The following is a 27814-nucleotide window of genomic DNA, read 5'->3' as shown; positions in this document are numbered from 1 at the left end:
AATCTGTGTCCAAAAAGTGCACATCAAGAACTGGCAGATATTACAATAGTGTATTGCTTCTGTGGACAGATTGTAAAATAATAAAAAATGGTTGACTGCTAGAAAGGAGACATGGTAGAAATATAGTAAGTATTAAGATCAGAAGCACCACTTTCATTTTCAGGCCTTGGAGCTATGGGTTTAAAAACAAACCAACCCAAAACATTTGTTCAGTTTTTATTCTATATCTCAATGCAATATTGTGTCCTTGAAAAACATTGATTCCTACTTTCTAACATGTACTTTGTTAACTATCATTTACGTTTAAGATAATATCTATCCCTTTTCATCAAAGGCAATATCATACTGTATCTTTGTTTTTGCTTGACTGCATAATTTGTAAAGGATGAAAAACCCTGTCTAGATCATCACTGCCTCAGACATGTAAAGGAAGAAATTAATAATAATAAAAAAAAAAAGGAATGAAGCCAAGCTCAACAACACATTCTTTCAATGAGTTTATTTAAGATCCCAATTTTTTTGTTCTCAGAGTTAACAGATGGCATATTTTTTATTTCCAGTATTGTCTGCTGAGAGCATAATTTATGTACATAAATCAGTGAATTATAAACTGTGATAGACGTTTGATTGTAAAACTTTGATTGTTCTAAATACCAAAGTATTGTGTAAAGCCTTTGAGTTTAAATCTCAAGTAAAGGTTTTTTTGGAGACTATACAGGGAAAATGGTAGACTCTCTACAGGCCTGGTGTACATTAGGCCCCTTCCCCAACTTTTTGTTTTGTTTTGTTTTCTTTTTAATAAAACTATAATATTGGTTTTCAAACTGTGGTTCATGGAGCATTTGCTGGGAGCCTGCAGAGAGCCGGTTGCTCACATGTTGCTGACTCTTCCACAGCTGCTAAACCACATTAGAAGAGAGCTAAAAATATGTTAAATACTTACTTAATATTATTTCATGTGAACAACTTCTGTAGTTACCAATGGTTTGCTATGTGATTGCAAAAGACATAGTGGCAAATGGGACGGGAGACAGCCATATGAAGATTTCTGTATTCAGATATGGTCGCACTACAAAAGAGTGTGAGAACACTTGAACTATAGGTACCTATGTGAACCCCATCATGGAGCATTTTCTTTTTCTTAAAACGTGTGCTAAAGAGACATAATTAATCATGTATGTGATAAAGCAAATATGGTAAGTCACATAGATTTAAGACCACAACAAACTGTAAGCAATCAGAAGGCAAATTAAAGAAAAAATACTCGATCTAGAATTTATTTAGAGGACCACACAGCAAAGGGTGAAAAATAAAGATCATTACACAAAGTACGCAATTTAGAAAAGTCTTTGCAACTCATAAAATACAGTTTGAGTTCATTCATCTACTACCAAAGGAGTATAATCTTATATCAAGTATGAGGATATGTATAAATAATGCTTTTAAACTGGGAGTCACAGGAGAAAATCCTTTCAAATGGTGAAAAGGATATATCCTTACATACAAGAAGAAAACAAATGATTAACTGGCTAAATGCTGTACCCAATTAATGGGTTTAACTCAACATTGACTTGCATCTTATGTGACCTCATTAAAGGCTTCCCCAAAGAAGATGTAATACAATGGATGGACTTAAAAAGTTTCTTCTGTTTTGAAAGTTTTATCAGCTCTAGTAGTATACCCCATTATGTACTGTTCAGGGAATGCTGCTAAAGCAGGTAGAAATGCTCAAAACACAGACTTTTTAAACTTTGTCTGTTCTTGTTATTAGTGTGAATTACCAACTTTAAACAACTTGATTCACAGCAGAAAGTAGCATCATTTATAGACGTCTGCCCATTTACTTAACAGAACGAGATGTTTGCATACATGCAAATATAAGACTTTTTAAAGACATGCAAAGGTGTTTGCACTTTCCAAGTCAGGGCCAGATTAAGGCATGGGCACAGAGACCTGTGTCCAGGTCTCCAGCTCCTGGAGTCGGTGTATGAACAGAATCTCAGTTTTCATTTAAGTTTTTTAAACAGTAAGTTTTTAGCCATCGTCTTTGCAAAGAGAAGCATGAAATCACAACCCAAATATAACAGATTCAATGAAGTATGTCCCTGAATCTGCACACACCCTGAAACAATAGTTCTGAGAGGTGTGAACTACCCAGTGAATTTCCATTGGGTATTAACTCTGAGACCCACTGCTCTCTGCTATCCCACTGTCTCTGCTATCACCCATCAGAAGACTGTGGCTATGTCTACCTTACCATTTATGCTGGCATAACTTATGTCACTCAAGAATGTGAAAAAAAACATGCACCTGAGAGACATAAGTTGTACCAATATAAGCATCAGTGTGGACAGCACTATGTTGGTGAGACATAGCTACCTCCTCTTGTTGAGGGTGGTTTAATTAAGCTGATGGGAGAGCTTTCTCCTGTCAGCATGGAATGGCTACATAAGAGATCTTACTGAGTTGAGGCTGCATCGGTACAGCTGTAAGATCTCGACAGTAAACATAGCCTAGCTGTGTGACAGGAGAAGAGTGCAGCAGACTGCTACTGCCAACAAAGGGGAAGGCCCTGCTGCTTCTCCTGCAGGGATAAGAGGACCCACATTGCTGCCCCTGGCCGCTACTCCAGGTAGGGGCAGAGTAACAGCACAGGGGCAGGATAACGGAAGTAGAGACACAAAGAGCTCTATGTTGTGTGCCCAGAAAAAACGGTTACCTACCTTTCGTAACTGTTGTTCTTCTAAATGTGTTGCTCATGTCCATTCCAATACGTGTGTGCACGCACTGCATGCACAATCATCAGAAGGTTTTTCCCCTAGCAGTACCTGTCAGGTCAGCTGTGGAGACCCCTGGAGTGACGCCTTTATGGTGGTGTATATAGTACCCTGCCGATCCACCATCTGCTCAGTTCCTTCTTGCCGGAATACTCCAACAGAGGGGAGGTAGGCGGGATTTGGAATGGCCATGAGCAATACATCTCAAAGAACAACAGTTACGAAAGGTAGGTAACCATTTTTTCTTCTTTGAGTGATTGTTCATGTACATTCCAATAGGTGACTTCCAAGCTTCCTGGAGGAGGGGTCAGAGTTCACCTGGTTGTTGAGTGCAGGACTGCCCTGCCAAAGGCTGCATCATCCCTCGCCTGCTGGGTGATGGCGTAGTGTGACGTGAAGGTGTGGATGGAAGGCCACGTTGCTGCCTTGCATATGTCCCGGATAGGGACCTGCGCCAGGAATGCTGTGGACGAGGCTTGCACTCTCGTGGAGTGCGCCATAAGTGGAGGGGCTGGAATTTTTGCCAGGTCATACCAAGTCCTGATACAGGAAGTGATCCAGGATGAAATGTGCTGGGACGAGATCGGGAGCCCCCTCATCCTTTCTGTAATTGCAATAAAGAGCTGTGGTGACTTATGAAATGGCTTTGTGCACTCAATGTCGAATGCTAAGGCACACCTAACATTCAGGGAATGGAGCATGTGCTCCCTGCTACTGGCATGGGGTTTAGGGAAGAACACAGGTAAAAATATGTCTTGGTTCACATGAAACTGGGAGACTACCTTAGGCAGAAATACAGGGTGAAGGCGTAGCTGCACCTTGTCTTTATAAAAGACTGAATAGGGTGGTTCGGAAGTCAGTACTCTGAGGTCGGATACCCTCCTGGCCAAGGTTATGGCCACCAGAAAGGCCACGTTCCAGGAGAGATAGGACAGAGAGCAGCTTGCCATTGGCTCGAACGGGGGCCCCATGAGTGCAGACAGGACCAGGAACATTGAAGCTCAAGAGGGTTCAGCCATGGAGTTTCCATGCCATGAGGTGCAGTGACTCCAGATTGGGGTGTTGCAGACAGCTGTGGTCCTGTGTGATTAGGATCGGACATACAGGAAGCGTCACTGGTCTGTCCACTGAGAGGCTCAACAGCATGGTGAACAAGTGTTGGCAGTGACACGCTGGCGCTATGAGGACCAAGGAAGCCCTGTCCCAGCGAGTCTTGAGGAGGACTCTGCGTATGAGAGGGAAGGGCGGGACCATCCATGAAGGTGAAAGGTGTCTGCGATGGAGCCTGGGCAGTGGTTCAGGAAGGAGCAGAACCACTGGCACTTCCTGTTGCTCTGCGTCGCGAACAGGTCTATGTGGGGAGAGCCCCACCTCTGGAAAATCGAGTGTGTGATGTCCGGCCCGAGGGACCTTTCGTGACTGTGAAATGAGCGGCTGAGGCAATGGCTAGTTCGTTTTGCACTCCTGGAAGGTGGGATACCTCTAGTTGTATCGAGTGGGCGATGCAAAAAATCCCACATCTCATGGGCTTCCTGGCACAGGGGAGAGGAGCGAGCACCACCCTGTTTGTTTATATAAAACACGACTGCAGTGTTATCTATCAGCACCGACACAAATGCACCCTGCAGGCGGGCCTGGAACGCTTGGCATTCCAGATGAACCGCCCTCAGCTCCCTTACATTGATATGCAGCGATAGTTCTGTGTGGGACCATAGGTCTTGGGTTCTGATATTGCCCAGACGCACTCCCCGACCGGGCACTGAGGCATCCGTGACTAGGGATAGCACAGGATGGGGTTTGGCAAAGCGTACTCCTGCACAAACAACTTGTGGTTGCAGCCACCAGTGGAGGGACTCGAGGATATGAGGGGGAGGGTAACTATTGTGTCCAGCGGGTCCCTGCCCGGCCTGTGCACCTACACCAACAACGCCTGGAGGGGCCAAAGGCATAACCTGGCGTGCTGGACCACATATGTGCAGGCTGCCATATGCCCCAATAGTTTCATGCAATTTCTGTCCGTGGTTGTCGGAAACTGGCAAAGGTTTTCGATAATGTCCATGAGTGCTTGGAAGCGCAGCTCTGGCAGGAATGCCCTGGCTTGCATGGAGTCCAAGAGAGCCTCTATGAATTCTTTTCTCTGTGTTGGAGCCAGTGTGGATTGGGCACGTTCAGTATGAGTCCCAGCCTGTGGAATGTGGCCCGGGCCAGGGACACATGCTGTGTGGCCTGTGACTGGGACTCGGCCTTGATGAGCCAGTCATCTAGATACAGGAGTACTTCCACCTTACATTTGCAGAGGAAGGCTGCCACGACTGCCATACACTTGGTGAATGCCCAGGGGGCCGCCCAGAGCCTGAACGGGAGCACCCTAAATTGATAGTGCTGCACACTGACCACGAATGTCAGGAATTATCTGTGGGCCGGGATAATAGGTATATGGAAGTACGCATCTTTCAATTCAAGGGTGGCGTACCAGTCCCCTGGATCCAGGGAAGCAAAGATGGTGGCCAGAGAGATCATGAGAAACTTCATCTTCCTTATGAATGTGTTGAGATCTTGCAGGTCCAGGATAGGCCGGAGCCCACCTTTAGCCTTGGGAATGAGGAAATAGTGGGAGTAGAACCCTTTGCCCAAGAACTCCTGAGGAACCTCCTCTATTGCACCTAGAGCAAGGAGTGATTGCACCTCCAGCAAGAGGAGTTGCTCGTGAGAAAGGTCCCTGAAGAGGGATGGGGAAGGCGGGTGGGAGTGGGGGGAGGGAACAGAATTGGATAGAATATCCCACCCCTACCGTGCTGAGGACCCAATGATCTGACATGATCTGGCACCAAGCATGGTAGAAGCGGGAGAGTCAATTCACAAAGTGGGGGGTAAGGATCCGAGACTGAAACTGATGCTCGGGCGCATCTTCAAAAGTTTGGCTTTGGGCCCGGGGGCTGTTTGGCTGAACCCTGGCCTTCGCCTGAGGAGGACTGTCGCAGGCACCTCCTACTATTTCTGCCCTGTCTCCTTGACGAGTCTCACCTAGGAAGCCCAGAGTAGAAGCGGGATGGGGGCTGAGGCTTAAAAGGCTTTCTTTGAGGTGCAGGGGTGTGGATCCCCAAATACTTCAAAGTCACCAGCAAGTCCTTAAGGCTGTACAGGCGAGAGACCGTATTTTGGGCGAACAGACCCACACAGTGAAAGGGGAGGTCCTGTATTGTGTTCTGGACCTCAAGTGGTACCCCCGAGACCTGGAGCCATGTACTGCACATCATTGGCGGTGGTCATGGTCTGCGCTGCCGAGTCCGTTGCATCTAACACAGCCTGCAGGGAGGTTCTGGAGAGCACCCTACCCTCCTCAAGGAGCGCATTAAACTCCTTGCACAAGTCAGCCAGGAGTAACTCCTGGAACTTTGCCAACGAGCTATAAGAGTTGAAAGCACAGCGGCTGAGTACCACTTGCTGGTTGGCCACTCGAAGCTGGAGCCCCACAGTGGAGTAGACGTTTTGGCCGAAAAGGTCCAACTTCTTAGCATCCTGTGACTTAGGCATGGGACTGGCTGTCCTTGCTGCTCTTCGTGGTTTGCCGCATCGACCACCAGAATCCCTGGTTGGGGGTGAGTGAAAAGGTGTTTGTATCCTTTCTGCAGCATTAAATATTGTCTTTCCACTCCTTCAGCGGTGGGTGGTATAGAGGCTGGAGTCTGCCAAAGCACCTTAATGGTGTTTTGGATCATTCTTTTGCAGGGCAAGGCCACCCTAGAAGGACCCTCAGAGGCAAGGATGTCAACCATCGGGTCAGACTCCTCCATGACCTCCTCTGCCTGGAGACTGAGGTTTAGGGTCACCCACCTAAGGAGGTCCTGGTGACCCTTCGTGTCCATCACCAGTAGGGTGGTGGTGGTGGTGCCCGCCACCACATTGTCTGGTGAGGAGAGGAGGAGGCCCATGGGACAGGGTCTTCCTGCCCTTCTGGCTCTCTGGAGGTAGGGTCAGGTACCTTGGAGCCTCCTGTGACTGGAGATGGCTCCAGTGTTACTGATGGTGCTGGATCAGGCGCTGTGCTTGAGCATGACAGCCCAGAGTCCCTGCCTCGTGCCGGGTCCTCAGGAGCCCTGGGGGCGTGGAGAGTCAGCAGTGTTGCTGAGGGGGTGGTATGGGGGTGCAGATACCAGCCTGGAGCCCTGACCCTGAGGTGCCGATGATTCGACCGGTCTGCCATGGGAATGGCTGCGTTGAGAGACAAAAGACTCAGTGTCTGACTTGGACAAGTAGTCTGTGCCCGACCATGGGGTGGGGGGGACAGGGCGGAGCCGGACGGTGCTGGGGAGCAGTACCAGGGAGATGGTGAGCGGTGCCGTAGCTTGCCATGATTATGAACCAGAGGCGGAGCTGCCATCAGAGCCGCAAAGGGTGCTGGAGCCACATGCAGTGCCGGGCTAGACACGGCAGCCGGTGCCATCGCCAGGGCCGCTGACGGTGCCTGGGCTTGTGGTGCTGGGCCCCGCACCTGCGGGGCCGGGGATTGCGCCATCATGGCAACGAGGTCTCGCACTGCCTCGTGGGTGTCTGGTGTGGAGGGAAGGTCAAGCTCTTCTTCCAAATCCTCCCGAGTCGGGGAGTCCATCAGCTCCGGACTCAATGGGTCTCCCGTTGGGGCCGGAGTCAACAGTGCAGGGTCTTGAGGCCCAGACCATGCGTGTCCCTCCAGGGGATGCATCTCTCAGCTTCTTGACAGGGGGAACGACACCTGTCCGCCTTCTTTTTCTTATGTGGCACAGGGACTGTGAACGGTGCCGCCTGGTGGCACTGGCCTTGCGGGTTGGGGACCAGCGCCAGTGCTCCTTGGAGGAGTCCTTCCTCAGTGCTGGGACATCCTGCACCAAGGCCGGGGCACTGCGCACCAACGATGCCGGTGTCGCTTCCAGTGTCGCCTGCGGGCAGAGGGCCGACTCCATCAGGAGGAGATTCAAACGATAGTCCTGCTCTCTCTTAGCCCTGGGTCTGAAGCTCCTGCAAATTGGGCACTTATCTGTCTGATGGCCCACTCCTAAACACTTGAGACAGGCAGCATGCGGATCACCTGTGGGCATAGGTTTCGCACATCTCTTGCACACCTTAAACTCCTGCGACCGAGGCATGCCCCTGTGCCTGGGGGAACTAGGATGGAGGGGAAGCCCCCCGAAGTAAGTCCAACTAATCTACAAACTAATATATCACGAACTAACAACTATATACAACTAAGAAAAGGCAACCACTAGGTAGGCACTTGCGAATGCAAGAGACTGAGCTGCTCCAACGACCGTCACTGGTGGTAAGAAGGAACTGAGCAGGCAGCGGGTCGGCAGGGACCTATGTACACTGCCATAAAGGCACCACTCCAGGGGTCTCCACTGCCGACCCGATGAGTACTGCTAACGGAAAAAACCTTCCGACAATCATGCACGCGACACGCGCATACACCTATTGGAATGCACATGAGCAATCAATCGAAGAAGAATCCTGGATTACCTTAATCCAGCCCTGTATCAATAGTGTGCACATGCATTTTAGACATGTGAAGAAACAAACAAATGCACATCTTACAAACATTAAAAAGGAAAAAAAAGGAAAACAGAAGGATGCTTGTACCGGTCTAATCCACTGTGCACTGATATGCACCCAAAACAGGATATTTGAAAAAAATGATACTACACCAATTAAAGACCACCTAAACATTATTTCTAGGTTTTTCTCCACTGGGTCTGAAAGGAGCAATGCAGTCAACTTTGGATCTGTATTACTGGTAGTTTCTGCGAAGTGGAGACAAATGCCATTGTTTATAGTCACAGTATATAAATAAAAATATGTTTTCCTTTTAAAACCTTTTTTCTATTAATTTATATAAAATTGAGAGCCTTCTTACCCCCAGTGAATATGTGATTGGTGCCAGGGGAAGGAGAGGGGGAGGGGACAAACCCCCACGATTTCTAGAAATCAAGACATTTTAATTGTCCCCATCTGGACCTTTACGATCTCCATTCAAGATATGGCTCTTTTTGGAGAACCCATGCATTACTTCAGCTGAAAACAGGGCTAACCACCAAATCATAGCTGAATGAAGACTCTATTAAACACAGTTTTGTTGATGTAGCAGGAAAAAAAATTCCTCCTTCAGGAAAAATTTCTCCTCCTTTACAGGCTGCAGAAAGTCCTCCATTTCTGTTAATGACCTATTCCTTCTGTCTGATTCAATACAGCCCACTGGCTATGGAAATGACAACACTCAGCAGGTGACAACAAAACAGTCAACAAACAGTGCTGAGATATGTCATTTCCCTCAAATACTTTCTCAGGAATGAAATGACACAGTACGGTATGCTGTATCCAGCTCAGATCAAATATTTCTTTATTAAATGAAACTACATGTATTATAGTGCCATATAAAATGCACATTTAAGTGTGTTGCTTCAAGCTTCAATTGCAAAACAATTTGATACTTGATTTTTTTATATATACATATATTCCTTTTCCCCCTTGGTCTCCTCTTAATACACACCCCTTTGGGCAGCTACTGTTAAGATGCCATATCTTTGATATAGCTTTGCATTGAAAGCATTACCTTTCTGGGTCCAATCTAATGCACTTATTGTGATTGGGACAACTTGGAATATGTAAATTAGCACCTTTCAAGTCTCTGAACACAGGAAGTCCTCTTGTCATGTATTTCGGATCATGGATCTGAGGTTTCAATTTTAAACAGCAATGCCTGTGCAAGTGTGTTTAGCCATTTCAGATTCAGAACTAGCCTTTAGTTCCTAGTTCTCTTTAAGAAAATGAAATATATTTAGCCAACTTCTGTCTAATCTCCAGAATGGCTTCATAGCCTTCAGTGGAATTGCTCTGGATTTACACCAGTTTAAGTGATCAGAGAACTCAGCCCAGTGACGTTTACTCATTATTATATTTATTTATTACTACTTATATTACAGTAGTGCCTGGAAGCCCCATGTCTTTCTCCGCCAGTGGAACAGCTGTACCACTTAAAATCAGTGCTAGAGAGTCAGCTGTTTTTCTGACTGTTTTGTGGCTTGTCTGCTAGACGAGTCTTATGACCAACCCTGGACAGACTCCAATGTAGGTATTAAATACTCATCCCTGGAAAAAAATGAAATACTATGCATCCTTGAATCTAAGGCAGAATATTGTTACTGAAATTGTCCTATTCCAACGAAGACATATTGTACAACTGAAATATTGATCTTCTGTAGTTTTTTGAGATCCTACTAACTTTTTCATAACACTACAGGTATTAGTCCCATAGTCCTGCCTTTAAACTGTGCCCTGATGTGACTTTTGAGCAGTTATATCTGGACAGTTGCTGTCATATGATATTATTGTTTCAGTAGATCACATGGTCTCCCTCTTTTTCTCAACAATGAGCACCCATTTCTTCTCAGATCCAGTTGCCCATGATATAATCTAACCTATCATATTTCTATTCTTAGAATTATGGATTTGTAACTGTACAGATTCTTTCCACCCAGTTGGAAATTTCATTTTCTTCAAATCTGTTTTTACTTGTTTTTTCTCTAGTATGATACTACACCCTCTCCTCGCTAAATTTATATTAATCTAATACTGCATCCCATGCATTATTGTGATCCCATCATTCTTCAGAAGGGCCGATTATGCCTAAATTGTGTTTTGTTACCAGGTATTCTAGATTAACTGTGTTTGCCTTTAAAGGTTTTTGCAGTGGTGTAGAGAAGTTTTTAGTTTTTTCTGCCAGTCTACTTTTTTTCCCCCTATGCAACTCCTTTCTCTCACAGTCTGTTACTTTTTGGATTATATCTCTATGAGCTCAACCTGTGTCTCCTTCAGCTTCACCCCTGAAAGCTTTGGATATTATTTGGACAAAGGAACAAGTCTGATAACAGTGAATTATGTGTGACAAAGATGAGGGTCCAATTCATAATTAAAATGTATAAAGTAGAGGATGTGTCTTTTGAAATCACTCCCCCTTGGAGGCCTATGCCATCTTTAATCCTCTTCTCCAATCTACCTTGTCACCTGTGTATTCCATTTGATCACACAATGAATGCCTCTTAACTGCCAAACACCGTTAAAAACCATTTCATTGACTGGTTTAAACTACAACAACCTTCATCCTTTGAATTCCATTTTATTTTAACAACTGATACATAACTTTAATCTGCAATGTTGAATGTCAACAGTAATGACTGCCCTGCACCTTTAAGAGGGGGTGAGAGGTATTTGGCTGGCTGGCCGAATTAAGGGAACAATGCTTTATGGCTGGGGGAGACGGGGGGGGGGGGAGATGAAAACTGTTGAGGTGTTCATTAAAGGAACGAATGGGGGACAGTTAGGGACTCCATTCTTATAACCCACCTTAACCCTCCTATGAGGGGGTGTGGGTGTGGATGGTAAGGTCCCAGCAATGGATTTGCTTGAGGCCCTGGATGGAAAAAGAGGGGGATCTGGTGAAAGCCCAGCCGGATAATTATGGAATAAACATGGGGTTACCTGTACTGAACACTTTTATCTGCCAGGTAGTCTCAGACATCTAATAATAAAGTTGCAACCTGATTAATCCCATGTCAAATGTGTCCTGTCCTTCTTTCCATATAGCCAGACAATCATTCTACTTCCTCACCCTCCTTTCTTTCAGCAAGTTCAGAACTCTGCCCCAAATGTTTAATAAGTGTGACTAAAATTTTGTACACTTCACCACATTTCCTCCCTATGCCATATGCTAACATAGATCTGTTAACAACCTGTCCACTTAATCCAGTACAGCTCTGTAAGAAACTGAACTGTCACCTTTTATACTTACATATTGCACCACTGACATCATTAGCAATTGCCATTTCTTGTCCACACATTTCCAAGCCAGAAGTAGACTCTTTTCAGTTAATATGCTTTCTAGAATGGCATAATCATCAATATATTCCAGGACTACCACCTGCTGCTTCTTCACCTTTAGTCTCATGTCACTGTTGCTATCCTAAGTGGTGTTGTACAGAGTTCACCTCATTATATAATACTTAAAGTTGTTGAAAATAGGACATGAGAAGAGGAATCTTTTCACTAAAATTTTACAGCACTCCAACACCTTACTATCTGTTTCTTCTCTCTTCCAGCTCTCAGGTCAGGTAGGGCGCAGTGCCCCAATAGGAATCTCTGAGAAGATTGGAAATGTGCCCTGCCACCCGTCGAGCTCCAAGATCACCTATGCACTTGATGCCAATTTATATGTATTTTCCTACTTAAAATGAATAACCATGAAGTATGTTTTATCCATTTTAAAACTCGCCAAACTTTTATAATATTTAAACATTTGTGGCTGAACAAAAATTAACTGCTTCTTATTGTCTTATTCAATAATGATCATTCATCCTGTTTTGCCAATTTTAACTCTTAGCAGTCTTCCTACTCATGTGACTAAATATCACCGCTTGTTTCTACTCAAGGGAAACATTTTTTGTTTCCAAACTACTTTATTAACTATGTGTAACACCTGTACCATCTTTCATTACCTGAAAAAGTAGTAGAGCCGCTCCGCTCCCTGATCTTTCCTCTGACTTTAAGAGTAAAGAGTCACAAGTTTTGCACAAACTAAATTGGTTACACACCCAATACATGCTTACAATGCATGAAAAAACTTTACCAGCATACTCTCCAGTTAACCTGTTAACTTCAAGACACCTTAGTCATGAGAACAAATAGTGTCATTATCTTTTTATAGTGTTGGTGATTATTATAAATAAATATCAATACATTAAAAAAGTTATAACATATTGTAGTGAGAAAAAAATAGTGAACTTTTTCCAACTTTTGAATCTACCATGCTTGATGGATGTCACTGTGCTCCTATTCGTGCAATAACGACGCCGCAGAAATAGAAATAGAAATGGAAAACCAACACCTATTACCATATACAGAAAACTCTTTGGTGATCTGGTAGCTTCCTACAAATTCTGTACATTTTTCTTCCTTTGTGTATATGATGGCATGTGTTTCTACAACAGGACAAAAGATGTTGCATCCTTTGGAAGTAGACAGGAAAATTTTTCATAACAGTTTTCAGTTAAAATTGCAGCAGAACTGGTTAAATATGAAAAAAAAACAATTTGATAAATCATTCAATTTGTTACTATTCATGCTATTATTGATGTTAGCGAGTATTCTGAGAACTGCTGGCCATTCATGAAAGTGTAAATGAATCCCAACAGCTTCACAAAATTTAGCCCAAATGAATATTTACCCAAAAATTCATAATATAAGTTTGTAACTCATTATTTATTATTTGTTTTTTCTCCTGTTTAAAAAGTCTCAATCAACCAGTCAAGAAGTAAAAACAAGATCATAGGTAACATTTTCCAAAGGACCTTAGTTATACAGGAGGTTAAGTCCCTTTTTCAAAACTGACTTAGATACTTAGGAACCTCAATCCCATTGTCTTTCAATGAATCTCAACCTCGCAGGTGCCTAAGTCACTTCTGAAAGTGGAACTTAGCTGCTTTTGAAAATGTTATCCTATGTGACTTGGGTGAGCAACTACACAGTATGAATAATAAAAGTCAATAGTCACTGTAATTAGCTGGCAAAAAGTTCACAATCAACCCCGGTCAAAAACCATTTTGTGCAAACTATTTGGTGAATATTTATTAATAGCAACTAAACCCATATGTATCAGGAATAGTTTCTGAGTAATTTTCAAATAGCAAGGAATGTTAAATTCGCACAGGACATTATTCAAAATGAATAACTGGCCAACTCTAAAGATCAGTAACTCAGAATGTCACAAACACTACATTAATACTGTTACATACTTCTATTACTGTATTGCATTTATTACAAAGACTAATGTTTATATTCTCTTTACAAACATAAAAAACAACAAGGGGCATTTTTCAAAATTGAAAAGATTTTTCTGGATTATAAGTATGTTTTTTAAAGCAGGTACTAAAGGATTTCATTACAAGTGTACCCCTACATTTGGCAACAAACAGAATACATTTAAGAGTCAAGAAAGTACCCTTTATTAGACCACACAGATTTGTTTGTACTACATTCTCACATACTTGCTGACAAATGGGTTTTCTGGGCACTGTATTTGTGAATCAAGAACAAAACATATATGGCTCTTAGCTTCTCCATGAAAATATGTAATTTAATGTAAATTGTGTAAAATGTTATCAGCAATGCAGCAGACTTCTTATATCCATGGGTGGATTTTGTGTTGTTTTGAGTTTTTAAATGCAGAAAAGCTGAAGTAAACTCAATGGCCCCAATCCCCTGTGAGATCCTATAGAATGGAGCGAAAGAAGAGTAAATCTCCACTAAGAATTACTTGTGGAAATTTCTCCTCTACCATTCCACGAAAGGATTGGAGTTTCCCTAGTTCAGAAACGGTCAGGGAGCATGCACAAAAACAAAGCAGATCCCCATCCAATCCACAGGAGACGAGGGACTAACACATAAATTTTCCGCAGCATCACAAGTCCCAACTAGCTCTGGATTTGGTCCTTGACAGTGTGTCTCCTTCTAAGCCATGCTGCCAAGGAGACACAGTTGACCAGAAACATCATGAGGACGACCCTTAGAAGAAGGAAAGAGAAATGTCCAGCTCTTATGGTGAGGCACAATCTGAAGTGGATTTCTGTTTTTCTGATTTTTTCAAGGGTGGTATGAGGACAATGTAAAAATCCCCCCCAGACCACCTTCTGTAAGCCCTGAGGAAAAGAGCGAATGCTGTTGAGAAAGTAGCTGAGCCATTTTTCAGCACAGGATGGAGACATCAGTAAAATTCCACTCCACCTGCAAATAATGGGGGCATGACTGGGGTCAGTACGGCAGTTTGTAGAATCTAACACAAGCACTGCCTGTGCAATTGTGTACGGTAATTTAATGCACCATTAAAAAAACTGCAGTTGCTGACCAGTCAATCTGGCACTTCCACAGCACTGACTTCAATTTTTAAAAGTGACTGCTCTTATATACAGGAGTATACAGTCAGTAAGAATCACTGCAATTTAGATACAAAGTTGCTGTTATTATTGTTACTGGAATCTTTCTTTCCAAATCTTATATTTAACGCTTACTGCAGAGTGTTTAATACCAAATATATCTACTTTGGTAAGAGCTTGGCATAAAAAAACAATAAAACAAAACACATGTTTAAGAACTTATCTAAATTTTAACTGAAAATACTGTAAACTTTACTTTCAATTGTTTTACAGTTCAAATCCTAAGGTGCGTTCTTTTTTGTTCAAGATATTTTAAAAGCAACTAATTTAAATATGCAAAATTATCTTGAGTTGTTCATACGTGAACTTAAAAGCCGTGCAACACAGGAAAATTAAGTAATTATGCCTCCAAGTTATTTACTGCAATTAAGCTCATTTATCATATGCAAATTAGTGCAAACTGGTCTCATTAGTTACTAAATTACTCAATATGAGCTGAACAATGTAGCACTCCAGTTTGTAATGAAAAATCCCTGTAGAGGCAAGCAGTATCAATTAAGCTAATTTGCATATGCAAATATATTCACTAACTTTCCCTTTTCTCTATATTTAGTTCTACATTTCCTGATCATTCTTGATTATATGAAGAATATGGGTCACTGACCCCTTTTCTTAATCCTCAATAGTTAAGAAGTGAAAGAAAGTATCAAGAGATATAAACTGAGCATATCATCTTAACTTTTAAGTCTTGCTTGAGCTAAAGTTTGCCAATAAGAGATAACAGAAATCAATGTTTTTTCATTGAACTTATAATGAAGTAAAAAATACACTACAGAGGTAAAATTTAAGATATTTTTCATTGCCGCCTAACCTCATTATAAAGCTACTCTCATGCATAAGATGAACGTGGAGTATAATGAAGTCTTGCTAATAATTAATGGGCAACTCTAATGATCTGGCTTCAATTCTATTCAAGGCATTCCCACTACTTCTTCATCCAGGTGTTTTAATTGGATAATGTCTGAAAGATTCTTTTCTGATTGTGAGGCTACTGCTATAATAATATTTGGAGTATTTCCTTTTTTTTCCATGAGCACATTGTGCGTAGTTTCCTTTGGCCATAAACCGACCGTGGGAATCATCTCTTCAGTATGATATACTGCAATTGGCTGTGGCTTGGAAATTTTTGACATGATTGACTGAGAGTACTTGCTTCTAGAATCAAGATTTAAAATGTCACAAGATGTTGCTCCATTTCTATTTTTATAACATCACTATAAACAAACTATGTACATTTTTAAAATATAGACTTTATATTGTGGTTCTCATGTGTCTGTTAATAAACTTTGAAAGAACAAAAGTATTAGAAAAAGTCTCTTTAATTTCTGAATTTACTTTTAGCCAGGACTTTAAAATATTAATTATAAAGGGCACTGAATAGATTAACTATTAATCCTTATATAACAGATTCTGAAAAATATGGGTACTCCCGCAATACAGTACTTTTTGCAGGTTGGCATGTATTTCTCCGTTCATCTCTCTCACTCAAATAACAAATATCAGGGGGGTAGCCGTGTTAGTCTGGATCTGTAAAAGCGGCAAAGAGTCCTGTGGCACCTTATAGACTAACAGACGTATTGGAGCATAAGCTTTCGTGGGTGAATGCATCCAACGAAGTGGGTATTCACCCACGAAAGCTTATGCTCCAATACGTCTGTTAGTCCATGAGGTGCCAAAGGACTTTTTGCTGCTTTCTCAAATAACAGTTACCACAATATTGCTTTGAATGTCATTTCTAGAAGTAGTGCCCCCCAAAGCAATAATTGTTAGAGCAGCATTCCACTGGAGGAGACTCTAGTTGGGTTTGTGACGTCATTACTAGTATTCCGACCTTCTGGAGTGCTTTTCCAATGACATCACAAGGTGCTTCTACCAATGACATCACAAGGTGATATTCTGAGATTCCTGCAACTACTGTATTTCAGTACTCTCCCTATAATCTCTTACTGAGTGTTGTTTTATACATTTTAGCCTGCTAAAGCGAGAGAAGATTTTTAACATATTATGACTAACTTACATCCATTATAAGTTCACTGAGCTCTTTATCCATCATCCACAATCTATTCTCTTTTAAATGTCACCCTAGAACTTTCTTCTATCAATTCTGCTAAAGATTAATGGAAGCAATTTAGAAAGACCAACACCCTCTTTGAAAAGGCCACACCTCAACAGATATTCAATATGGAATTTATGGTGACTCAGACTGAAAACCATGTACACATGCTGCAGTGATTTTTTGCTATCTGTTTGATAGCTCTTACATCCTCTATGTATTAGTTGGGGGGGGGGAGAATCAAAAATAAAAAGGAAATCTGCTTTAAGCAGATAAAAAAATGATGAAAGCTTCTTAGCCATTCAGTGATTGAAAAATTTACATTCCAAATAGCTTATAAGGTTGTAGTGTGATAGACCTCAAATAACAGAATGAATTATATCCATATTATAAGGTCATGATCGACATCTGGACTAAAACTGGATACAAATCAATTTCAATGAGGTTTTATCTGGATATTACTAGAAATACATACTGTAAAAAGCATACCTTTATGTATATAGTATGTATTTATATATTCATAGCAGCATGCTGACAAATTACACAAACTCAAACATCACAAAACTGCTGATTTATTCTTTTTCTGTATTGTTTTGTTATATCTGTAAGACAGCACAACAGCATTTGTGTCTATTATGCAAAACTCAGTGGTGCACATTTACCATCTTTGGTACAGTAACCATAATATAAGTATTTGCTTACAACATTAAAACCTTGAACTTAGACCTCTGCCAAGGACACACAAATAATTAAATCACTTCATTCAAAATTTTTGCACTTAAAGGAAATTCATTCCAGTGGTAAATTTTATGTTTTGCTAGAATTATCTTTGTTACCATTTTACATTTAGCTAACTGCAGAAAGGTATGAAAACCTGGAGATTACCCATAGCTCCTTTGAAAGCTACTGCTGTGGTAGTACAGAGAAATACCTCTCAATTGTTTCAGATGAAGTGAAATATTTCTCATTATAGTATCCTAACTTGCCTCTCTTGCATATCAAAAGACAATATTCCATGCTGCATACTTGGATTGAGAAGCAGAAATTTCTGCTAAATAACAGCAGTTATTTAGTGCTGCAGTTAGAAAAGACCATATGCACAGCAGGTTTCTTATTTCCATAAGGCTTTTTGTTTGTTTGTTTAGTCTACATTGACAAAACACTCCCCATTTTGTTGCTGTGGCCTTTGTTACCTGCTTCTACTCCATCTCTGATAACTAAAACCTAAAAAGTGTTTTGTGGAATCACCAAGCCCTGACAAAACAAAACACATAACATACATGAATGTCTCTATCACATCATTTCTGTTCAACCTAATCTTTTTCACATAAAGCTACTGTACAGTGTCATAAAATACTTTGGGAAAAATCAAATTATTCTTATCTCATTTACTACTAAGACCTGGAAGACATGCTGTTATTTCTTCTCTATGAAGATTTTTGTAATTCAAACTATTAGAGTCATGACAATTGTGGGTGGGGGAAGTGAAATGGTGTTTGTAACCCAAAATGAGAAAAGAAAATCTAAATCTGAACAGGACACTTAACAAGAATCAAATTATTTACACAAAATAGTGTTTTATACACACACAAACACACACGGTAATTCTGTGAGCAACAGTTACTGCACAGTCCAATATAACTACATAGCGTGATTCATCTAAAGTACTACAGCACAAAGAATACTTGTCCTCCCTCTCTCATTAAATTTCTCTCACTCAGAGACTTTCTAAAAAGAAAAAAATTGAATTCATAAAAAAATTTCACAAATGTAAGTCCTGATAACAACAGCTTCAAATAATTGGCAGAAATATTACATATTGTTACTGTCTAGTTATGTTGATTATTTTGGTAAAGCCATTATTTTTACCTGTAAAATGTGACTTCCCAAATGTGATTCAAATACTTCAATGGCAAGGGCACTGGGGCTTCTCCTGCGCTGCGCACCTATAACTGAATAAAAAACAATTATGTTCCAATGTCTGCACATTCAGTCACACTGTATCCCTGATTACACCACTGGAAAGATACTATAGACATGGACTCTTGCATTTTTAAACACCACTAGTGTTAATTACAACTTTGCCTTGCACTATAGTAAGTAAAATCACCGTATAACTTTCAGTGATTTGAATTTTGTGGCTTAATATTATTCTTTTCAAAACTGCTAAAGTGCCTGGGAACTATGAAAATGAACATGCAATACTAACAGCTCTCAACCTGTGGCCCAATCAGCACACAGTTGCAGCCCATGTGACACCCTCAGGGCCATGCAGGTAGCATATATATTGTGTGGATGTGGCCCACATAACATATAGAGAGCTGGTAAATAGATTGAGAACCACCCAGCTATACAAATATGGCCCAAGTCCCGATAGAAGTTTCTTTGTTCATATTGCTGAGACTATGGACCAGGTGTGGTAAAAAATAAGAAATATTAAAGTAGAAGATGCTAAATATAACGCATGTGCACCCAAATGTGCAGACAAAAACCAAAAATTACTCCATAATTGTAAAGATAAGAAAGATGTCTTTCTGAACATGCTACCTCCTTCATTTGAAAATGAACTGAAGGACAGAAGTGCCTGAAACAGTCATCATTTGCAAACAATTTCCTCACTATGATATCTGAGGCATCAAAACTATTTCCTATTGTAAGTATAAGGAAATATTGCAATATCCCAGATACCAAGGTAACTGCTGTGTCTTCAAACAGCAATCTCCATACTATTTGTTAAAATTAATAGTTTTAAAAATAGAAAGGGAATAACTTGCAGCTATGATTTCAAAGGCAATGATGACTAAAATAAGAGAAAAATCAAGAAATCACACAGTAGAACTTTCGTTAATCTCGACTTCATATGGTGTGCCAGGAATAAGAAGACAGTAATAGATGCCTAAACACAGCTAAGCAGCGGAGGAAGTAACCTACTGTAGATATAGAGCTTTTTGTTTTACGTCTAGCTCTGCTTGAGGTAATTGGGGACAAGGGAGGTGGAAAGAGGGGAGATGGGTTAAGGAGACTCCCCTGCCCCATTGCAGAAGGCAGACATGTTCACATATTCACATCTAAGACCCTGATGGAAAGGTGCCTCTGGAGCACAAGAGACAGTGTTGCATCTCTACACACCACAGTGCCTTGAAGACATAATCTAACTCAATGTATTTAGCCAAGCAACCTCAGGGATAAAGTTTGTAATTGGTAACAACAAATATAGAGTACTAGACCAACAGAGTAGTCCAAAGCTGTTACTGAACAGGCTAATTTGTTAGCAGGCTGATTATCAATTGTCCAATGAAATCTAATTTTAGATCAACAATTTGTCGGAGTTTTCAGTGATATCAGGTGCCAAATCTGATATCTGCACACAAAGGTATACGTCAAGTAATGACAGGGATGTTGACTTATAAGTGTAATGTCACTCCTTACTGATGCTTCATGTAATTTCCTTGCAGGAAATTCTAAACTATTTACACTGGACACACAAGTGACTTCATTGTTAATAGATTCAGGCAACAGCCTATAACAGTTACAAATGGTTACTGCTCCAAATCTAATATTTCCATGTCATCTTCATCTACTCTCTGAAAGGAAACCAAGACCATACATAAAAACAGCTAAAAACAAATGCATGGGGTTTTCCCAGATTCTTTCATTACACACTGAATTGAGACAATAGATTTTTATGTCATAATCAGTTATGCACTTTTACTCCATATAATAGCTGAAGAGATATGTCACATCAATATTATACTTGTACTTGACTTAGTTTCTTACTAATCAATTTATTTTTGGTTTTCATTCCACAAACTGACCCCCACTTCTCTGACCCTGAATAGCTTTGCTCATCAATGCTTTTTTCTCTCTTTTTCCCATAGCCACATTAATGCCTGTAATTTGCAGGATTTTGATCAAGTATATGATTTAGGGACAAAATTCAAAGCATTATAAATTCTTTAGGAATACTGCGTCTGCAAATGAACTGGTCTTCTTTCCCTACTCATGGCTCTTATTCTTTAACTCCTCCCGCAGTCCTCCACACACAGGCTCATATTTAGAGACGATCCAATCCATCTAGCTTCCCTACCCCCTGAAATGCCCTGAGTAGTTAGCATGAATAGGACGTGCAGCCATGTTTGTTTGGGAAACTTTAGTTTTAATTATAGATAGAGTAAAATATTCAGCATTGTAAAGGTTATCAGTGTTCTCACTATGATTACTATTGGTAAGTACTGCACACAATCTAGCCATTTCATTTATGGTTTACCAGAAACCAAGTGGGAAAAATCTACAGGTTTTCCTTAAGCATTGTTTCTTCTTTTTATATGATCATTGTTTAAAACAAACAAACAAACAAAACTTAACTGGTTCTCTTTCTTTCAACTAGACTGTGATTTATTTTTCACACCAAGCCTAAAGACATCACCACTCAGATATTTTTTCTGATTAATGTTCCATTTCTATACACCACTCCCTAAAATCCACTGGCATATTTTTAAATGTAGCTGATTTACTGATTATTGCTTCCAGTTCTACAGTGTCAGTTGCACGTGATGGTTGTTCAGCATGCATATGACATAATTTGAATAAGGTGTATGGATATGATCAAACAGAAATCAGTAAATGATCTGCATGTGGAGTTTTAAAGCAATATCTGTGATTCAGAAGCCTTTTTAGTAACAGCTCATCTGTCCTTTTGCACTTTAGACCCTTTCAGTTTCAAAGTTCAAATTAAAATACTCCAATATAAGTAAGCTGACGTGTGAAAATGCAAACTGGACTCGATAATCATACCTTTAATACTTGTCAATCAAATCCACTAAAAATCCACACGTCTGTCTTGGTACATGGTATCCATGTACATAAATATATTGTACGTGTTTCATGCCATTCAGTTCAATGTCATTTTTATGGCGCTGGAACGCCTCTTGATTTATGTGTTTTGCCCTTATGCAGGTGATGTGGGGCTATAATGACAGGTCCTAATTTTACAACCAACATAAATATGTTAAACAGGAAACCATTATGGCCTCTGGTAGCCAAGCTCCAATGCTAGCATTATTGGTAACTGAATAGATCTTAAATATGTACTTCTTAACTTGCACTTTATTCTTTCTTTGTACTCTCATTATCATTTTGGCATTTTGAGGAACGAGACAGTAATGTTTTGATAATTCCAGAAAATAGAATACAATGCTATTTTCCTCACTGTTCTGCTTTCATTGACTCAATATTTTACTTTTTCCAGCCTCAAGCAGTAGATTTCATGCTGTTCATCTGCATCAGAAAAATAATACTTTAGTATACCAGGGTATATCAGATTGTAACATTTCAGAAACATGATGGGTTTCTTATGCAATTTGGCAGTCCCGTAACAGAGTAGACTCACGTGTGCTGAATGGGTCACTTATTAAACCCAATCTACAGCCTTATTCCCTTCATCTGATTGCCCAATTTAAAGACGCTACTTTTAAAAATCTACATTAGATATAGGATGCTCAAAGAGCAGAGCAAAATAAAACAACGTATTATGTCTTAGATTATAACCTACTACTTTGCAGTCGTGCAGGTGACTAAGCCATCCTCCACCCACCATGCACAATTATATAGGGTTTGCTGGGATAGGGAGTCTGGATGCAATCAGGGGAAGCACTCTCTGACACACCACTATTTCCTATCACAACAAAGCAGACAAGGAAGGACTAGGGTATTAACAGACAAAAGCAAGAGACTAGATGAAGTCATATTTCCACTCTTCCACCCTTCCCATGTTTCAATTGGCAGTGGTGACTAGGTGCCAGGCAGGGTCTATGCTCTATCTGGCAGTGCAATTGATGTGGCATACTTCAGCTGCCTGTCATGGAATACAAGGTGAGGGCGAAATTTGACTCAGAGAGGTGCCTCTCTGAGTCACAATTCATTTTTGGAGCTTTGCTTGTGCCAGTGCAGTTATATGACAACCTGTGTCCTGGACTAGAAACAAAGTATTAATCTAGCCCATTATGAATAAGGTAACAGACAATTGCTTCAGTGAGGTGCAAATCTTACAATAAATAATCTATTTGCATAAACTGGTTACTTACCTGTTTTGTGAATGAAATCTACCAGCATCACTTTAATTAAACTGGTTCCCAGCGGAAACGCCACCACAGAAAGTTGAATTGTTTGCACACGTTATTTCATAGAATTTCCAAGAAACCTCGAGTCCAAAGGATCTAGGATTTCTAAATCAGAGAACCTCAGCTGATCATTGAGCTGAGGAGCTGGCCCTATATTTTTAAGAAAGGGCAGAGTGGACTCAGAACTAAACAGTCATAACAGTACCTTATTTTTAATATTTCAAAAACTAGCTTGGGCTACAGAATCACAGGTTTTCGAGTATTCACAAGATTTCCAAATTTCATTATGAAGATTCAAACTGTAAAGTGCTTTAGTGCATTCAGGAAATAGAAGCATTTTTACTTGGTTTAGTGAAGCTACTGAAATAATTAATGCTGAACCAACTAACTAGCACAGCAATAAAATACCTGAACAAATTTGGCACAAAGGACTATATATAAAATGCATAATGCAATAAATCCGTGGGGGGGGGGGGAGAGACAAAGAACTTCATAGCCATCACACACAGTGCACAAGCAGTGGGGCGGAGGGTCAGTCCACTGCCTTTCCCCTTAGCTGAGCCATCCGGGGTGCATTAAAAATAGGGTGACCATATTTCCCTATGCTGAATACGGGACTCCTGGTAAAATTACTCATATTCAAGCAAGTTCAACTGCAATCAATCAGAACTATGCAGTACAAAAGTTCAAATTAACATAAATTTGACTGAGCCCCTGTTAAAAAGAAACACTGCATAGTTGGATTCTTTTTATTTACCTTCTAATCTGTAAGGCTTTAGGGTTCACACAGGGAGAGGTTACACACAAACTCTCATACACTGCTCTCACGCGCGCGCGCGTGTGTGTGTGTGTGACCAACTGACCCTCCCCTCCCTGCCCTCCATGTCTGGCTAGGCCCCTGGGACAGACTCACCTCTCCTGATACCTGACACCGCATCTTCCCAAGGCAACATGTGGGGGGCACACAGGGTCACATGCCCCCCCCTCAGATTTCTGCCAGGGTTCACACCAGAATGTGGCCAGCAGCAACCTTTTGGCACTGTGCAGCAGGGAAGGGACGGGAGCTGCTTTCAGCCATGGGGGATGGGGACGGAGGGATGACCTGGCCCATGTCTTTGCAGAGCTCATCTTCCCCTCTGCCCCCCACTTCCCTTTGGCTGGAAGCTGCTTGTCCCTTCCTTCCCGCACAGTGTCGAAAGGCAGCTAACACCTCCAGGCTGCTGCTGACCACCAACATAACCCAGCCACTTCTTGTCCCCTGGCCACAGCACAGACAGGAAGGGGTTAAGCCCTAAGGATGCATTGTGCACCAGGGCCCAGCGAACCTGACTGCAAAGGCTTCAGAGAACCCATCCAGAAATGTGGGTCAGCAGGGGCGGGTGCAGCCCCACACACCCTGGGGGCAGGACCCAGTATGGGTGTGTGTGTGTGTGAAGAGGGTGCTAAGCCCCTACCCGTGAGACTAGTGTGGAGCCTGCAGGGTGGGGGCATGAACAGGCTGGAAATCGCTTCCCCCACACACTCCAGAGCTTACCTGAGGGGTGGAGAGGCTTCCCCATGCTAACGCTGTGCAGGTCTTTGGTACATGCAGGGCTTGGCTCCTCCTAGCCAGCGCCCCGGGCTGGAGGGTCTTGGGCTTTCCTGGGGCGTCAGCCCAGCCAGAGGCAGGGGCTATGCTGATGGACCAGCAGGGGGAGCGGCAGGCCCTGCATGCTACATCTTTGCCCTGCCACCAGCCTTGCATACCCACCCCCATTGTTGGCCACTGAACCGCCCCCCCACATCTGGTGGGCGAGCGGCTGGTGAGCAGGAATCCGGCCAGCAGCAGGATTCGTCAGTACTAATGTGGCGGGGAGAGGAAATACGGGACAATTTGCCTGTTTTTAAGAAAAAGTCGGGACTCCTGCAGGAGGGCTTAAATACTCCTTAAATAAAGGGACTGTTCCTTTAAAAAACAGACATCTGGTCACCCTAACTAAAAAGGGGATGATATATGTGACAGATATGAAACTGCTCTGTACTCAGTTGTGAATGCTGTATGTTGGTTTGGCTATGGGAATGTTATTATATAAGTATATGAAACAAAAGGTATGTCTACACTAGGGGCTGGAGGTGTGCCTCCCATCTGTACTGACATAATCACACTACCTTTCATTGATGTAGTGTGCTAAAAACAGTGGCATAGCCAGAGTAGCATGGGCTAGACATGCAGAATACAAACTCACCTGAACACCATGGATACAACTCAGCATGGGACTACGCTGACATGCAAGAGGGAACTTTTAGGTTGCACCAGCACAGGCCTGTTTGTGCACGGCACACTAGTACGGACTAAAATTTACAGCCCCCAGTGCAGACTTACAGCCCTTAGTTAGCTTTCGTCATCAGGGGAAAAAAAAAAAAAAGACAGCCCTATCTGTTCGTACTCAAGCAGACAATATACACATTAATGCCTTTGAAGTTTGCCTCTAATAATGTGGAATCAGGAGTCCAATTGGACCCACAGAATGGGAGGAAAGATGCCAACTTGAAACCTCATGGCCTTTCAGGCAGGAAGTCTCAAACAAAGTGCTTGGAAGTAGTTACAGCTGAACCTCTAAGGAGATATGAACACTGACAGAGGGTCAGTCTGAGAGCCAGTGGCTGGAGGAGTGCAGTCTGCTTTGCTTGCTATGCAGTCTGTTTTGCCCTTTCTGGGATAAAGTGGTGCCTACCTACACACGCAAGGAAAGGCTACGGTTTATATAGGATAATATGGATATAGGCCTTTTGTTATGTTTAACCCTTTTCCTCTGTTTCCTATCTTCCTATGGACAAATAAATAATATTGTGTTTTGACACTGCTTTTCTCTGTCACTGCATTTTCATACTGATCACAAGTCCTGGAGGGAAGTCCAGCTGGACCTGCTGAAGACATGCTTGGTGAATAAGAGTGCTGTGACCTGGGGACACAGTATAAAAGCTGGTTGGATCACAAGATTTCGTCCTGAGAGAAGTACAGGCATGCGGCTGTAACTTGGAAAGGGTGCCCCCGGAGAGACCAAGCCAGGGTGAAAGATCCAGCTCACCCTGAACCATAGCAATTGATGGTCCGGAGGGATATCCAAGATTTGGGTCTACCATAGCAGCCTGGTGAGCATCCACAAGGTAGTGATCCTCCTGGGATGTAACATAATGGCAGAATATTTCATCTTGGTTTAGTAAAGCTATTGAAAACTTTAATGCTGTACCATTACCAACTAACCATCGAAGTAATAAAACATCTGAACAAATTTGTCAAAAATGACGGTATATAAAATGCATAATGCATATATGATAATATGATATATGATAATCAACTTAAAACACTAACAATGGCATTTAAAATCTATTTTCATGTATATTAATTGGTCATTCTGGATGCATACTGATGCATCGGGGGGGGGGGGGGGAGATAACTCAGTGGTTTGAACATTAGCCCACTAAACCCAGGATTGAGAGTTCAATCCTTGAGGGGGCCATTTAGGGATCTGGGGCAAAAATTGGGGATTGGTCCTGCTTTGAGCAGGGGGTTGGACTAGATGACCTCCTGAGGTCCCTTCCAACCCTTATGATCTATGATCTATGATGTCCATCTTCTAGTCATGTGTGCATCTTTGTAAAATATGCATACACTGTTGCAGTACATAGCTGTTAAAGTAAACCAGCACTTTCAGCAGATTAAGTGATCAGATGTCAAGAATGCACTTGTTAACTTGGTATGAAAGTATTATTTAAAATGGAAACTACAGGTAAGTTTTATTACTTGCTTTCCTATACCTCATCTGGCACACTGCATAAGTACATTAAGCTCCAAGAATTAAAAATATTTAACTCATATGAATATTTAAAATACTTTAACAAATGAGATTTGCTTTAATATGTCTAGCTGTATAATATTTAATTATATTTTACTCGCAATTCTACATCTTACAAGGGGCTAAAGCAGGCTGTTGTCAAAGGTATGGCACATATCATATCACTTTTAATCCCATAAATTGGGTTGGTGACAACAGATTTTAAGTTTGCATTCCTCCAAGATGTATGCTTGCATTCTTCACCCACCTCAAAACATTTGAGATTCAAAATTGCCAGAAAAAATATGATTCAAATGGTTGTTTTACCACAAATCTTCATGTGTTTTATGGGTCTCCTCCTGGCCTAATTACTCCAACTCGAGTTTTCACTGAATAAGCAGAGCAAGATCAGGCCCCAAATGTCTTTCTTTTACTTTTTTAACTTCTCAAATTAAAATGAAAAGTTCTATGTATGAAAAGACATGCAAACCTTAAACACACACATATGCAAGATTTTAAAATATTTGACAAGTCAAATAGTTGTGTGTGGTTTCTTTTAATTTGTACTTATTCATACATTTTAGAGACTGTATATCAAAGATTTTTTCTTTTCATTGTGAAGGATGACGGCTTCTCTGTTCAAGGATTTCTAGTCATCTAAGTAGAGAGAGTTCTCCATCTGTAGCTGGGGGAGGGAGCACTGGCCTTTCTCCCACAGTCTGGTAGTTACTATAGGAACTATTGTGCCTCCTTCAAAAGGGTTACAGATAGGGTGATTAAAATTCTTCATGGGAGAACCCCCACTCCTGTCCTTGACAGATGAAATTCTTCAGAGAGAAAGCTAAGCTTCTAGTTCAGGAATGACAGAACCTGAGAGAATGAGGTAGCAGAGAGTGGCTTTAAACAGAACCACAGGAAAAAACTGCTGGGGTCCATAGACTCTTCAGAACTCCAGCAAATGGTGAGGTGTTCTAAGGCAGTTGAGAGGAAATCCTAAATGGGTTTGTGGGGCTAAGAAGTAAAACTAATCTGAGTT

General features: G+C 41.6%; 1 protein-coding gene across 7 annotated transcripts in view; it reads right to left on the bottom strand.

Moving 5' to 3' along the window:
• NPAS3 (neuronal PAS domain protein 3) overlaps positions 1-27814 on the bottom strand; it is a gene marked incomplete at its 5' end in the record, with an annotated part of 847295 nt that overhangs the window by 407711 nt on the left and 411770 nt on the right. For all 7 annotated transcript variants that reach the window (XM_084632755.1, XM_084632756.1, XM_084632754.1 and 4 more), the window contains one exon: positions 18714-18796. In XM_084632755.1, coding sequence (XP_084488881.1) covers positions 18714-18796 — 83 coding nt within the window. The remainder of the gene's footprint in view (positions 1-18713; positions 18797-27814) is intronic.

Source organism: Lepidochelys olivacea (assembly GCF_965140295.1).
Source record: "Lepidochelys olivacea isolate rLepOli2 genome assembly, chromosome: 6".
NCBI lineage: Eukaryota > Metazoa > Chordata > Testudines > Cheloniidae > Lepidochelys > Lepidochelys olivacea.
Note: the sequence above shows the minus strand (reverse complement) of the source record. Positions and strands in the feature narration are given on the sequence as shown.